At 42.6% G+C, this 14941-nt stretch overlaps 2 protein-coding genes across 2 annotated transcripts in view; one reads left to right on the top strand and one right to left on the bottom strand.

The window, feature by feature from the left end:
- The first annotated feature begins 425 nt into the window (after positions 1-425).
- On the top strand, positions 426-2505 carry tex47 (testis expressed 47). The gene is made up of 8 exons (XM_076092815.1): positions 426-458; positions 678-750; positions 1253-1356; positions 1438-1502; positions 1629-1707; positions 1967-2095; positions 2182-2326; positions 2474-2505. Exons 1-8 carry the CDS (start codon positions 426-428, stop codon positions 2503-2505), a joined length of 660 nt encoding a protein of 219 aa, XP_075948930.1.
- A 4710-nt stretch (positions 2506-7215) lies between these two features.
- The window catches only part of LOC142951399 (rho GTPase-activating protein 44-like), a 70746-nt gene continuing 63020 nt past the window's right edge, over positions 7216-14941 (bottom strand). Inside the window, exons 18-21 of the mRNA XM_076092907.1 lie at positions 14130-14321; positions 11831-11942; positions 10193-10571; positions 7216-8229 (exon numbers count right to left, since the gene is read on the bottom strand). Coding sequence (XP_075949022.1) covers positions 8072-8229; positions 10193-10571; positions 11831-11942; positions 14130-14321 — 841 coding nt within the window. The 3' untranslated portion in view covers positions 7216-8071. The remainder of the gene's footprint in view (positions 8230-10192; positions 10572-11830; positions 11943-14129; positions 14322-14941) is intronic.

The following is a 14941-nucleotide window of genomic DNA, read 5'->3' as shown; positions in this document are numbered from 1 at the left end:
TTATTTTTTTCAGACTAAACCAAATCAGGAATGTATAATTTCCCCTCAAATCAGTTCTCTTATCATGTGAAGGAACGAGATTTAGACCAAATAAAGTTTGTCTTCTTAATTCTGTGTCCTCTGCCGTCCCCATACCTACGCTTCCTCCTCCTATTGGCTGCCATTACCTGAAATACGAGGCTGTCCCGGCCTGGGATTGGCTCTTGCCTTCTCAACATATACCTGTTAATTGCATCAGAGTGCAGCAGGCTTTGTTTTAAAGCATCTGGGAGAACAATAGGTTTCTAGGATACGAGCTTGTATAAACACTGAGGGCTCCACTCACTCTGGGCTTGAATCGGACATATACAGAAAGAAAGATGGAAGAAATGAGAGCAAAGGATCAGAAAGAGGAGGGAACTGGGACTAGTTTATTTCACCAGCTTATGGCACAGAGGACGGCTGTGGAGGAGGATGCGGTTTGTTTAAAATGACAGATGATCATTGTAGTTGTAGATAATTGTTTCACCATTGAAGTCTAAGATCTAAGAATGTGTCAAATAAGTCAATATTCATTGAAATGATCCTCCGTTTGCATGTTCCTGTATGTGTGTAATATGTGACAGAGCACTCTGTAGGACTTCCTGTTGTCACTCTGCAGGTCTTTCTAAGTCTTTCCTTCACGGTCTCATCTACAGAGGATTGTGCTACAGCGGCTGGTAGTGATTGCTCGGCTCCCCCAAGATCTTGCTGACAGGACAGAACTGGGAGGTCAGCGAGCAATTTACCTTTAGAGCTGCAAACAGCGAGAGCACAATAGCTCAACGCTTGATATCAGGGCAGTGCTTTTCCCATTGGACAGGATCCCTTCATTCTAATCAATGAACCCATCACCATTATACCAGTTCAATCCAGTTGTCCTTCAGGGGAAATGAAGGGTGATGGTAATTGATGTTATAAATGTATTGATCTGCTATATTTGCTAACCAAACGGTTGAAAATACAGAGAAACATCAATTTTCCAACTATTAAAATTACAAAAATGTGCTGCAGTTGCCATCAGAGCAGCTAACGGCTGTATTCTTTCCCTTGTTTTTATAGCTTTCACACCTCTTTGTGTAAATGAGTCTTTGGGCTTCTTCGTATGAGCTTTTTGTGGTTCTTGCTCGAGGAATTCCACAATAAAAGCCCCAGGAACCACTGCGGCTATGTATTGACAACTCAGTTTCTCAGTTTACTGCAACAAGCTGTCCTGTTGTTTGTTTCCACACAGCTCATTACGAAAAACTCAACTTTCAGCTCAGCAAACAGTATATATTGGATAATATGACGGGCCTGCTATTGATTTATCCGTCCTGTCTGCTGCATATCATCGAAGTAAGTTTTACTGTTTATCTATGATGAAGATGTGAAGTGTGATATCGTGCACTTAAAGTTCTCTGTGTGATTTTCTTCCAGTCATCTAGGGAAGTCCTGGTTTCTGTTTTGAAAGACCTCACAGACATGCAACAACAGCCAGACGGGTAATGATATGTCCCTACTCATCCTAATGAGGTCACTGTAGAATAGAGAAAAGTCTAAACGTTCAGCCTGTTATTGTTTGATACTGTTTATGAAACCATACACATTATTTCTACATCCCTTCTCAGTGCCTTCCTGGAAGCTCCCAAGGTTGTGTTGATGGCACATAACCCTCAAAGCAGGCTGTTCCAACAGTGGAGCTACAAGGTCTGTCGTTGTTTTTCAATCTTCTGGTCTTTGAGGGTTTCATTAACATGAGGCACATCCAGCTGGGGGACAGATTAAAGTGTTGTAGTAATGTGTTGTTCCTCCGCGAGCCTTCAGAAGCATTCATCACGTTTCTCCACGCATTTATATTCTGAGTTTTCCATCTAATTTCCCCCCCCCCCCCGTCTGTGCGTTATCCTCATGAATTATAACCTGTATGCATGAGTATTGTTTGAGTGTTTGATGTTGTTGACTGAAGGTGCTCGAGGCAGATCAGATGGCCGGAGACTCGAAGAGATTTGAGGAAGAGGAGGAGAGCACAGAGACTCTGGTTTGCTGCGTCCTGTCAGCGCTGCAGAAACTGAGTGAACACCTTGAAGTATCTAAGGTGCGTTTACTTTTATAGATGTACATTAACCAGTTTTTATGACCACAAAATAAAGGTTTTTATTCTCTGAATGTACACTTTCTAAGGCTGTTCCTGGGTCAGTACTGGATGAGTCTCCGGAGTTGATCGTCTATCAGACGGTTCTCAACCAGCTTTTGACTCGAGACAAGCTCCAGACTCCTCAACACCTGCAGATGTACAACTCACCGTTAAACATCATCATGAACGCCGGTAAGAGGCGTACCATGAATGTGTTTACTGAGAGCTTGTTCCAACATGAATCCTGGGATTTAGTGACTTCATGATAATTCTGTTGATTTCTGGGATGAATCAAGTCGTTGATAAGCAAGAATGTTATGTTATATTCTCGTTTCACAGGACAAGTCATACAAAGCCTCGCTACACTTTAATGTTTTTGGACAAAAGGTCAAAGGTAAGGAATCTTATTATTATAAAATAGATTATGGTAGTATAATCTACATCATACTTTGCTATGGTGATGGCTCAAGGGATGGCGATGTGTCGCTGCACCTCTTTGGTCCAGACTGAAATATCTCAACTATTGGATGGATCGTCATGATGTTATCTTTTATCATTTTGTACAGACATTCATGTTCCCCAGAGGATTCATCTAAATTACTTTGGTGATCCTCTGACTTTTTTTCCTGCAGCGCCCCCAGCAGGTTAAAACTTTTAGCTATTAGTGACTCGACAACCCTACAACTGTTGGATGGTTTTCCATGACGTTTAGTACATACAGTACATTCATATCCTCCTCATACAGTCTATGTTTAAATACCACATTCCCATCAGCCTCAGCTGTACTTGTATTGAGTGCTAATTAGCAACTGTTAGCATGTTAACACTCTAAACTCAGACGGTGAACGTGGTGAACATTACACCTGCTAAACATCGGCATGTTAGCATCGCAGAGCTGCTAGCATGACTGCAGACGCCTGCTACACTTCTCTCTGCATGCTCCGATTAATCTTTGCGCCACATGTTTTAATATAACCACTGTATGTTTGAGGTTTTAGGGTTGCATGTCAGGTGCATTGTGATGCTGTCACTGTCAGACACTTTGTGAAATTGTGATTTAACTCGCATTTCAGTGATGTAATGAAGTGTTTTATGTCTCTGCAGAATGTGTTGGGCCTTCACTAAAGCACCTCGGATGTGACTGAAGGAGAAATCGCTGCAACAGTTTTATACCAACATTTAAAATACTGTCGCACTTTTCTCTGTTTTCTTTTTTATTGTTGTTCAAAATGCTTCTTTCTCTTCCAAATAGATGTTTTAATGTAAAACTTGTTTGAGTGAAATAACATTGAACACCACATTTACAACAAAAGCACAGAAAATCCAAGTAATATAAAAAAACATGTTTTAATAGTTTCAACATTCGGATGAGGTTCATTTATTTCTATCTTACTTTACACTGTGTTCCACTTGGTGACCGGGAGATAGCGTGTCCAAGAAAAAGGCATTTCGTCTTCACTCCAAACGTTTAAAGAGTCCACAGCGTCACAACAGTTTGACACAAAGAACTTTAAAGTCTAAAAAGATTCCTTGATCACTTACGTGTTCCCTTTTTTATTTTGGCCCCCATTACTTTAAGCAAAAAGAAAAAGGATGATTGGATTGCAATGGCTGCATGCACCACAGTGTAATCTACAAACTGTACGAGTAAAAACAAACCTGCTCAGCATGATTTTTTTGTTCTTGCTTGCAGTATGATTTCAGTGTAAAGTCACATTTTAGTCCTTTAAAGCAGTCTTCTCTCCCAACGTGTTAGCTGATTGACTTCCTGACAGTGGCCTCTGCTCTGAGCCAGATGTGCTTTTTATATTTGCTATAGATAAATAGGGTGAAAACGTACCGTTTTAATGGAACACAGAAGAAAAATGGTGAAAATCATGATTGTTTCAAACAAACTGTCGATGGAGAGTTTGACTTAAGAAATGGTTCGAGGGCAGCACGGAATTATTCCTCTTTTATAAAGGTCGATCTATTCACTTATAAAAAATAAATACAAGCACATTTATATAGGACCAAAGATGAGACATATTTCATAGGCATGGTTAAAAAAGCATGCTGCTGAGTTTCACACAGGACAATGTCGAATCAAACAACCCCCGACCCCCGACCTCCCTCCCCAAAATTGGTCATAACACTTTTTATCAGATACCCCACCACCCTCCTTTACTCGAAACTATGTCCACAACACACACAACCGCCTTCATCACGACCTACGAGGTGAACATCATCTATCACCGATACATTCCACCTATTCGTGTAGGAAAAAAAGGCCTTCGTATTTCAGTGCTCAAAGGGCATGCTAGCAAAAGCTGTAATACTGGAAACTGTCTCTGCTCGACAGGCTTATTGTTAATAAAGTTGTGTTTGATGGATTCTGTACAATCCTTAATCCGAAACCATTTAGTACAAAAAAACGAAGAGCAGCACATTGTAACACAGATACCCAGACAAAGACAGGACACACCATTCACCTCAGCACAGAAGCTTTTCTTTAAATATTAAAATAATAAATACCGGTGATAGCTTCATGTCGTGATTTGAACTCAGCTGGAGGATCTGATTGAATAATTGGTGTGAATTGTAGTAGAGCTGGGACTTTTAGTAGATTATTATTTGATTGACAGAAAATGATAAGAAACTTCTGATCATTTTGAGTTATTGTTAATTGTTAAATGTTTTTGGGCTATCGACCAAACGATTAAGAAAATAATCAGCACATTAATTGATAATGAAACTAATCGTTAGTTGCAGCCCTTAATCTTTAGAAAACGTCCTGTAATTTCTCTGAACGTTGTTCATAATAACATCTATCATATTTATAATGTGGGGCGGAATAACCGTGTAGATCTTTGTGACTAGGGTCTCTTTTAACCTCTTAAACCCGGCTGGATCATGTGATTGTTCCCTCATTACAGCTGCAGGTGGACAAACATTCTGCAAACAAGCAGAAAATTATTTTAAATTATTAACAAGATCCCAACTTTTTTTTTTTTGTAAATATATAAAATGACGCACAGGACATCTTGTATTTTCTATTAAATGTAACGTAGCATCACGTAGCTGCAGTGATGTGTTGGAAGAAGCAAAATAAAGAATAAAAAAGCAACATTAATAAACTCTGTGGACATTTTTTTGTAACTGTAGAGCTAAAATCAGGGTTCAAGAGGTTAATTCTGCAACAAGAGCACAATCAACTGTGTTTGTTTATAAAATCTAGGTTTTACTTGATGTTATTTCGTGTGAATGTGGCAATATTGTGCTACAACCAGCAACATTATAATATTATATAATGTTCATCGCCATTTATATTTTTCAATACAGCGTTTTCATATATATATATATATATATATATTTAGATTTCTCCCCTGCCGCTATATACAGAACACATATGTACAGAGGCTCTGCTATTTACAAAAGTCCTGTGAATAATGTTGCACTTTAAAGAAAAGAGGACGGCAGAGCAGCACAGTGACTCTGAGGCCGTGTGTAGCGGATGTTCTCAGGACCAAATGAAGTCTTTCAAATCTGGACAGGTCTCAACAAAACCCACCACAAGGCAAATAACAAAACCGCCGCTGTCGTATGCAAACCTTGCTTCTCCAGTTTCATTGATTTTCTCTAAAACCTCCCGATTCCTGAAAAAGGTTTCGATGCGACAGCGGGGGAATTCTGGTCCCATGTTTCAATGTTTTTTTAAATCCTCAGATGAGATTCACAACCACAACTCTTCAGACCTAGTAAAAAGTATTCAGAAATATATCTGTATAAATACTCTCATCAAAATAAACACATGTACACATATCTTTGCACTTGCCTCTGGTTCACTTATACAGACTAAAAATATCAGCATCATCACACGGGGTTCCTATGAACTGCAATGGGGATGCGGCAGAAACTGAAACTGCAATGTCAGAAAGAAAAGTGTGCTTGTTTTGCCACCGAGGCTTTTTTGTTGTTGTTGTTGACAAAAATAGCACCTTTTTTTCTGTGAGTGTGACTGTTTTCAGTTCTTTGTTATGATATGATGGGATGTTATTTTACCTCAGGGCAGGAGGACTTGAGCCTCGCTCAGCTGAACGACGACTTATCAAGGATAGTTCTCCAGATGTTTGTAACAGAACGTTACAAACGGAGCCTGGAGTGTGCCAACAGAGTTCAGTTTTACCGCTTTTGTAATTGTAATTGTACATGGGAAAACTACACTGTTCTCTACCTGCTCAGCAGCAAACAGCAGACTGACAGTTAGAGACTAACTGGTGAACATCGTGGAGAATTTAGCAGCTAAAGAGACGGATATTCCTCTTATTAGGTGGTGGAGACCAAAAACGGAGCTAAAAAGAGAGAGAATACCGGACTTATCATGTGACACGAACAGAGACTCCAAACGAATCCTCATATTGCCGGTAACAGCTTGATGAGTAAATAAGCAACTGTCTGCTAACAACTAATCAACTTTAAAAGGTGATAATGTGTCACAGGGGTGTTTTCAGCTTGTTTCACTTGCTCCTATCTGTTGAATTAATAATCCAATTAAAAATAAATTATAACAAAAATTATTCTAAAAATGAATCTTAAATTGTACATGTAGTTCTAATGTATATTTGTTTCTTGCCTTAACATTTTATGTTTCCATGTCGTGATTGCTTGAGGACGGCTCTCTTTTAATTGTAAGCAGTGACACTTAAACATAGAAGGCATCCTGTGGAGTTTTTGACCATTAGCACTTTTACCACTTTTTTGTCTGAATGAACACTGAATGTAAACATAACTTTTGATTATTTACAAGAAAACTCCACAGGGAACCTTTAACCAAAGTCCAACCCACAGAACAGCAGCAGGAGCTCTGATTGGCCAGACTCCTGCCAGTACACAACAAGCTGAACAATCAATAATAATTGAGATTAATTTGAGCAAATGTTCTGGTGGCACACTCCAGGCATCATAGTCTCTGTGGATTCAGCTCCACTTTTTAAAACTGAAACTACTCGATACGAAAATGAAAAATCCCACGAAACAACATTTTGTGTATATATATATATATATTTATATATATATATATATCTGGAGGAAATGGTGTCTTTACAGCTCTCCTGTAGATACAAAATATGATCTGATTTAAAATGATAAATGTATCATATATCCTAAAAATGTACAATATAAACAATAAATATTCAGTGATTTGTATCCTGATTGATGTAAATACAGAGGAAAGTGTGATTGGGCGTTCAACCTGGTAGTTATTGTCCTATATCTCTAAAAACATGCATTCCTGTTTTACGAACACCAACAGTGCAACATCATATAGTACAATTACCAAACGCATACAAACACACACACACACTTTCCAAAACGACGTACTGGCACACTTCACAGTGGGACGGGAATTTAGGGGGTTGTTGCCGCCACACGCCGGAGCGAGGCTTTTCAAACTGATACCGCTGAGGAACGGAGGAGGAACGAGAGATGGGAGATAAACAGAAGTGTTGGCAGGACGGATGTACAGATCTGTGTTGTTCTCCCTTTTTTAAAAATTCACTCATGAGAAGCAGCAGCAGCAGCAAAGAGCACTCAATCCTCCCAGCAGCCTGTTCCCAGTCACGTGTGTGAAGTTAAAGGCAATATTGCAAGTGAGTCAAATAAGGCAAAAAGAAACATTAAATTAAATTAAAAACAGCCAACATAAAATGACAAATTAAGTGTCAGAGCTCCCTCATGTGAGTTCTTTTAGGGACGTGTTTTCTTTTGTTATTTTCTTTAAGTTTTTACAAGTGGACCCCTCTGGATCGAATACAGGTGAGGCTGAAGTAATCCTGGAGAGGTGAAAGGTCAATGAATGAGTGACGGGGGGTTTGAGTGAGATGGTGCAGCAGTAGTGTCATGTTCCATTTAATCAGCTGATGGAAGGGAGGAGGGGGGGGGGGGGGGTTCTCAGTGGCGTCATAGCACTGTGCTCTCAGACTCTTCCTCCGGCTCCGCTCTGCTGCTGGTCGACTCAAACAGTGCCAATGAGTTCCTGAAGGGGGAGATGTGGGGCAAGTCAAAGATACCGTCCAGGTCCACGTTGATGACGGGGAAGTCCAAGTTACAGAGACAATCTGGCAAGAAACACAGACAGGGATGAGTGAAATAAAAAATACTGTTGATTTGGGTAAAAAAAAAAAGAGAAGTAGAGTGAAACAGATGATTCCAGATGTGGTTTCATCGATGCTGGATGGTGTTACACACAGCAGGCGGGTCATCACAAGGAATAAATAAAGTAAAATAGGGGTGCACGATATACAAGACAGCTTATTGTAGTAGGCAGTATTAATAAATCGTCAAATCTGATACACGTTATGGCCAAAAGTATGTGGATACTATTGATTGGCCCACTAATGAAAGTATAGCAATATATATATTTGCAGTATTATGACCTGGGTGTCTGTGGTGACATTTTCCAGAAACAAAATGTTGTATTACAGTTAAACTCAAACAGAAACTCTAAATAAACCCGGACTGATATCTTAAGGATTGCTACTTTAAACGTCTAAGAGGCATTAATCTGTTATTAATCTGTCCTACAGATGTTTTATGTGTGAAATCCGTGGAGTGCAGCGTTAATGATAAAGTGGCGATGAAATGAAAAATATCTACATCATCATCATCAGTGTTGGATGCAAGGAATTTGTTGGAAATTGGTAAAAAAACAAAAGTGGATATCGTGCATCCTTATTGCTTACACCTGACGTGATCAATGTCTGATCAACTCAGTAAACACTGTCAAAACCCCCCAAAACCACGATCAATGTAGTTAGTTATACTGATGTATGAACTAACATATTGACCCCAGTTTAATGCATTTTTGTGTGATGAACAACTGCACAGACAGGAAGTGTGCTGACTGAGGAGCAGCGGTGGGCACAACACTGTGGAGTGTGAGGGGGGGTGTATGGGGTGAGAGGAGGGCGGGGGGGGCAGTGACTGTCAAAGCTAGCTGGAGCAGGGCATTATGGGTGGGAATCCTAAGGGCAGAGAAGGTTGGAGGTTTTTGGGGTCGCCCCCCCGGTCTGTTCAGCCCATGGAAGCCATGCATCAGTCTCAGCCGCCATGCAAAGGCCGACAGAACGGTTTAAAGCTGGACTGAAAACAGCCGCTGTGTGTCGGTATAAACATAATGAGAAGAGGTCAAATGTCTGGAGGGGTTGGAGGGATGGGGAGGGGTGGGGGAGGCTTTAGCACAGGAACTCCTGCTTACCCTAAAAGTCCCTCTCACACATAGAATCACACTGAACCTCTCGGCTCATACCGCTGTAAGTGAGACAATAAGAGACGTCGACAAGAGGGGAAAATTAGATGAAAACACACTAAGAATGCTGATGTAAATAAATAAAATAGATAAGAGTATCAAGTCCAGAAATAGACAACATAAAACAAGTGCAGATTTATTGTATTAAATATAAATGTGGGATTGTTTGGTGCTTTGAGCACCACAAGCTGATGGCCATATGTTTCCATTACATTGGAGAAAAGCAGACATGTACGAAACGAGGTAACTGACACCAAAACAATCTAAACTGATAACAAAGCTCTCCAGGTAAGAGGATTTTGGGGTAAATTGCCTCTTTAATCTTTGTTGAAATAAATATCTGGAGGCCACCCGCGTCTCAATCTGACGTTTTATTGAGCATCACAGTTATTAACATTCTGTAAATGTGCTCTTTTCCAACCAGCGGTGGTGTCTAGAGAACAACATTTTGTTACCATGTCATGTAAATATTTGAACACTGCTGGGTGGAAATCTATCAAAAAACTATGAATGTATTTGTTACTGAAAGTTTCTGGTAACGAAGTGCTAAGAGTCTGTTAGTTATCTTGTGATAGCTGGTTGACTGGTTGCCCTGATGCCATAATATTTATGCAAAATACAATATTATTATTGTAGTAATTAATGTGTTCAGATAAATCCAGAGGAGTAAAAAGCAAACTACTTCATGTGTAAATCTAATAAAGTAAAAGCACAAATTGAAATGTATATTTCGAAATGCAGTGATGCGTTGTGATCGGTTTCATACACCTCACCTGTGGACATGCTCTCCCCGGGAGACAAACCGTCCAGGAGGCCTGTCGAATGGTCCAGAGGCTGGGGACTGGTGCCGGGCGTGCTGGGGGGCTGTGGGGGAGGTAAGCTGGGCCTCGTCCGGGGCGGCTTGGGGGTCGGCCTGGCCTTGGTGAGAGTCCCAGCCAGCGAGGGCGGAGAGGAGAGGGACGGGGCCGTGGCCATCTGGATCTGCCCCAGGGAGCCGATGGTGGCGTATCCCTGCGGGTAGCTGAAGCTGTACGGGGACGGGGTGCTGGGAGGAGTGGGCGACAGGCTGACTGGAGACGGCTGACCTGTCGACTGGTCGGACATGGCTCCCGACTGGCAGTACGGGACTTTGGGGGGGATCGGGGCCAGCTTCTTCGCTGCAAAGAGACCAGAAAGAAAGAAATATATGAATATTGTAAGAACTGCAGTTATGTTTTACACTTGCAGAGCAATTTAGAGGATTTAAAAATGTATTTGGGTGATGGATGACTGTTTGTCTCTGTAGCTTAATAATCCAGTGCTTCTATTATACATTGGTTAAGTTGGGAGGCTTGTAAGAGACAGATACATTCTTAAATGTTTTAGTTCTTAGTATGAGTCAACCTGCAGAGATCTTTCAACTCCAATAATGTCTTTCATTAGACCTTCCCTGTTTTCTTTTAAAAACAAGTAGCCCAACCTGAGATAACTATTACTGAAACATTCTCAGACATCATGCCGCTGTTTTCACAGGCTGAGTAACTCTAACTGTGAAGAGTAAACTCTCCCGTTTAATGATCATTTAATGATCATTATGAAAGCGAGGGACGCTCGCCTCCACCTCTCACTAATCAACTCCGCAGATCCTCAATTACATTTACTTTTGTCATTAATTAGAATATATAATTCTGCCCGAGCAGAGAAGAAAATGGCACTTTCTTAACTCCATTTTGCTCATATTTTGTGTGATATTCAAGCAGTTAACATGAATGCAAAATAATGATTTAAGTGCTAACAATAGCCACGTTCGTTGTTCACGTTCATCATGATAATTTTGGGGGCGTGGTTTGTAGGGAGGCTTGACGTGACGAGCTGCCGACTTGCTTGATTTAGAAACTTTTGGAGCTGGTGCTGCTACTTTTATTGGAAAAGAGTCGTCAACTCTGGGCTGGATATTTCGTTTGGATAATTTCCCCAAAAAAGTGAAATCTTGCTGGTTTCACCAATGTTACCTACACAAGTTTTAAAGCTAGGGTTGGTAATCTTGAAAAAAAGCAAGAGTACGCTTGATTTTAACAATCATCCAACCGAAAAACCCAACTCTTTTCCAATGAAAGTAGCCAGCAGCTACGAGGATAGTAGCTTGAAGAAGACTCAGGTGACGAGCGTTGAGTGCACGAGCATTATTCGGGCAGGCAGACAGACAGGGAGGGAGCTCGTCCAATCATTACATTCAGGCCGAATAAAATGATTGCACGAGCTTATTACAGTGCTTGCGAAAGCCAAGGACCGTAATGAACCAAGATTAAAACTTGAGACCGACATGTTTGATTGGTAGCATATTTACAAATCGATGTGCATGTTTCTGGGGCTTTTAAAATAATTTTCTGTAACTTTGACATGTTCAGACTGATGCGAAGGCGTCTCGCTGCCTCGTTACCTCTTCTCAGGGTGTGAGGGCTGTGGTCAGACTGTCCACAAGAAGTCATCCCCTGGAGTCCCTTCTGTCCGATCACTGGAGACAACTCCTTGTTCTTCAGAGTACTGAGGACGCGCGCACGCACACACACACACACACACACACACACACACACACACACACACACACACACACACACACACACACACACACACACACACACAGGAATGACAAGCTGCCTCATGCATCTCTCTTCTCTTTAATAACATGTCAACCGTGTTTCCATAAATCTCTTGGCAAATAATAATAAAAAAAGAGAGCACCCATAGTTCCGTGTCAAATTGCCAGAGTGACCACTGTCTGCAGGCGAACATGAGGTCTGTAATGCCGTGCAGCGGAAAGCAGTTCAAAAATCCCAAATAAACCCAAATGGCTTAATGGATTTTACTTTTTACGGCGCAGCGCAGCCAGAATGCCAATGAAGGTCGAAACATAACCAGTTCATACTCAGACTGTCGCTCTGCAGATGAGGCATGAATGGATGGTTGAAGCTGCAGTGATTTAGAGACGGGGGAGGGAGGGGGGGGGCGAAGCACACGAGCATCTTTTGGGGCTCAATATCAAACATAACAAAGACATTAACTCCACACACATCGTGTTGTTTCTGTTCATTCTCAAGGTCTGATGTTGTGCCCACTGGTATGACTCATTAACGCCCACTGCTTTTTTTTATTTTTTATAATGGCATGCACTGAAAGCTTTGAATTTCCTTTGTTGCCTGGCAACCGCCTCCTGAAATATCCTGGCAACGTGGATAGTTATGGATCACATTCACAGCAATTATATTAAAAAAAGATGGATCTGATAATGGCGTTCTTAAAGAGAATTGGTTTCCATGATTGACGGATACACAATAAATAAGAAGAAAGAACAGGAGAGGGTGTGTGGGGGGGGGGGGGGTATCTTAATCTCACCCATCTCCCTTTTCCCCTCACCCATCCCTCTCTCATCTCTCCTTTTTGTGTGTGAGTTGTGTTGGGAGTATATGGGCGAGTTAGGCAGCGTTCTGGTATTTACCTAGTCAGCTTGGCTCCTCTCTCCCGGCTACAGGCGGCCCATGGAGGGGGAGCAGATAGGGGGGTGTTGGGGGGTTTGGGGGAGCCCAGGAACAGGTCGTGGCGAGTGAGAACGAGCGGGGGTTTGATGTACAGGGTGGAGCCATTCGTTTCGGGCGGGGCTGCATGCGAAGCGTCGGACAGGGAGGCCTGTTTGGGCAGGTGCAAGCAACTGGGTTTGGGGTTGGAGTTGACGTCAAACGGCTGAGGGGACGGGCAGAGGGAGTGGGGGAGTGGGGGAGGGGACGGGCCGGGGGGCACGGACTCAGGGTTGGGGGCGACGGGACGCATACCCGGAGGTGCTCGGGTGTGGAAATGGTGGTGAGGGAGCGAGTAGGAGGAGCAAGAGGAAGAGGAGGAAGAGGAGGAGGAAGAAGGGTAAGGGGGAGGCGGCCTCTCCTCCTCAGGGGAGGGGTAGGCGTAACAGGAGTCCGACCAATTGGAGGATGCATCATCCGAGCTGCAATGACAAACATGTCAATGTTTCCTGGGGGATAGAGCTGGAGGTAAAGTGGAGGAATTCATTCATATATAGGAGGTTAAGAGCAGTGGGATGTATCGATTTATCAGTTTAAGTTTGAGAGGAATATTAATTATTGTATCTGGAGGGAGAAGTGAGGGCTCCGGGGAGGCACAGTACAGAGGAAATAAAGAAGAGGTGTTCTATGGGTTTCAAATCACAGAAAGGAAATCAAACAGAAAAGTCACCTCATCCATTGCAGGGCCTTGCGACAATGGACTGTTATGCTGTTAATGATGCTTGGACTAATGACAACAAAAAAACAAAACAGATAAATAATTCATGCACATGCAGCAATGAACTACTGAACATGTGGATCAACTTCTCCCACAAGTTGTTCGGTAAAAATCTTCACATAAAATACAGGAATAAATCTGCACACATGGCTGCTATACAAATTCAAGGATGAGAAAAATAAACGACAAAAAACAGAAACTTAAAGAGCAGTCACAAAGTTCGACATGTCATGCTTCATCAGAGGGGAGACATGCAGGTGATGGTGAGCGTTTGGTGGGGGGAAACAGAAAGAAAAAGGTGGAGCAAACAGCGCTGTTGTGGTGTCAGTTGCAGGGCGCAGCAGCAGCAGCACACGCGGTGAGGGGGGGGCAGCAGCAGGTGTGTGAGGTGGTGGTGAAACAAGAGGGGGGACCGGGGGGGGGGGGGCACGACAGCCTTACCTGGCTCGGTCGCTGTTAGTGGGAGGAGGGGTGGGGGAGGGGGAGGCAGAGAAATCCCCAGGCTGCTCGGGGACGAGAGCGTCAGTGGGCGGGACGGGGGGGTGCACGCTCGGTGGCGTGGAAGAGGTTTTACGCGTGGAAGACGAGCCCCTGCGCGACACCCAAGTAGTGTCCATCACCCTGACACCCATGCTGCAGTGGGACAGAGATGCACAGCGAATCAAATCACGGGAGGGCGTGTGTGTGAGTGTGTGTGTGTGTGTGTGTGTGTGTGTGTGTGTGTGTGTGTGTGTGTGTGTGGTTCAGGTGGGGTCATCAGGGCTGCTAGGACGGGACAAGCTTCATCTGAACCATCATTGAAAGAGGCCTGACCCTGCCTCTAGGGTCACTCTGCTCCACCCACACGGACCTGTATGGGTGTACTTATGATCCTGAGCATGCAGGAACAGAGAACAACATTCCACCTACACACGGTCCCGATTAAAAGTGTAATTAAGTTCCTTTTTCAATGACAATCTCCTGCAAAGATGACGATGCATGAGAAAGGTGAGATGTTAAATCTTTTGATAACTGCAACACGAGAGCAGTTTGGATGAAATAAACACGATGAAGACTTTATGGTCCTTTTGGCATTAAAATAAAAATAAACTAAAGAGGGAGTTTGACGCTTTCTAGTCAAGAGTTTGATGAGAAGATTGACACCACTCTCATGTCTGTCCATTCAAAATGAAGCTAGCAGCCAGTTAGCTTAGCATAAAGACTGGAAACAGGGGGAATGTAATAAACTAAAAAAATAAATGTTTCTTCCACCT

This window comes from Anarhichas minor, unplaced genomic scaffold (genome assembly GCF_050575085.1).
Source record: "Anarhichas minor isolate MPS153535 unplaced genomic scaffold, ASM5057508v1 ptg000017l, whole genome shotgun sequence".
In the NCBI taxonomy this organism is placed as follows: domain Eukaryota; kingdom Metazoa; phylum Chordata; class Actinopteri; order Perciformes; family Anarhichadidae; genus Anarhichas; species Anarhichas minor.
This window is presented reverse-complemented; position numbering and strand designations above follow the sequence as displayed.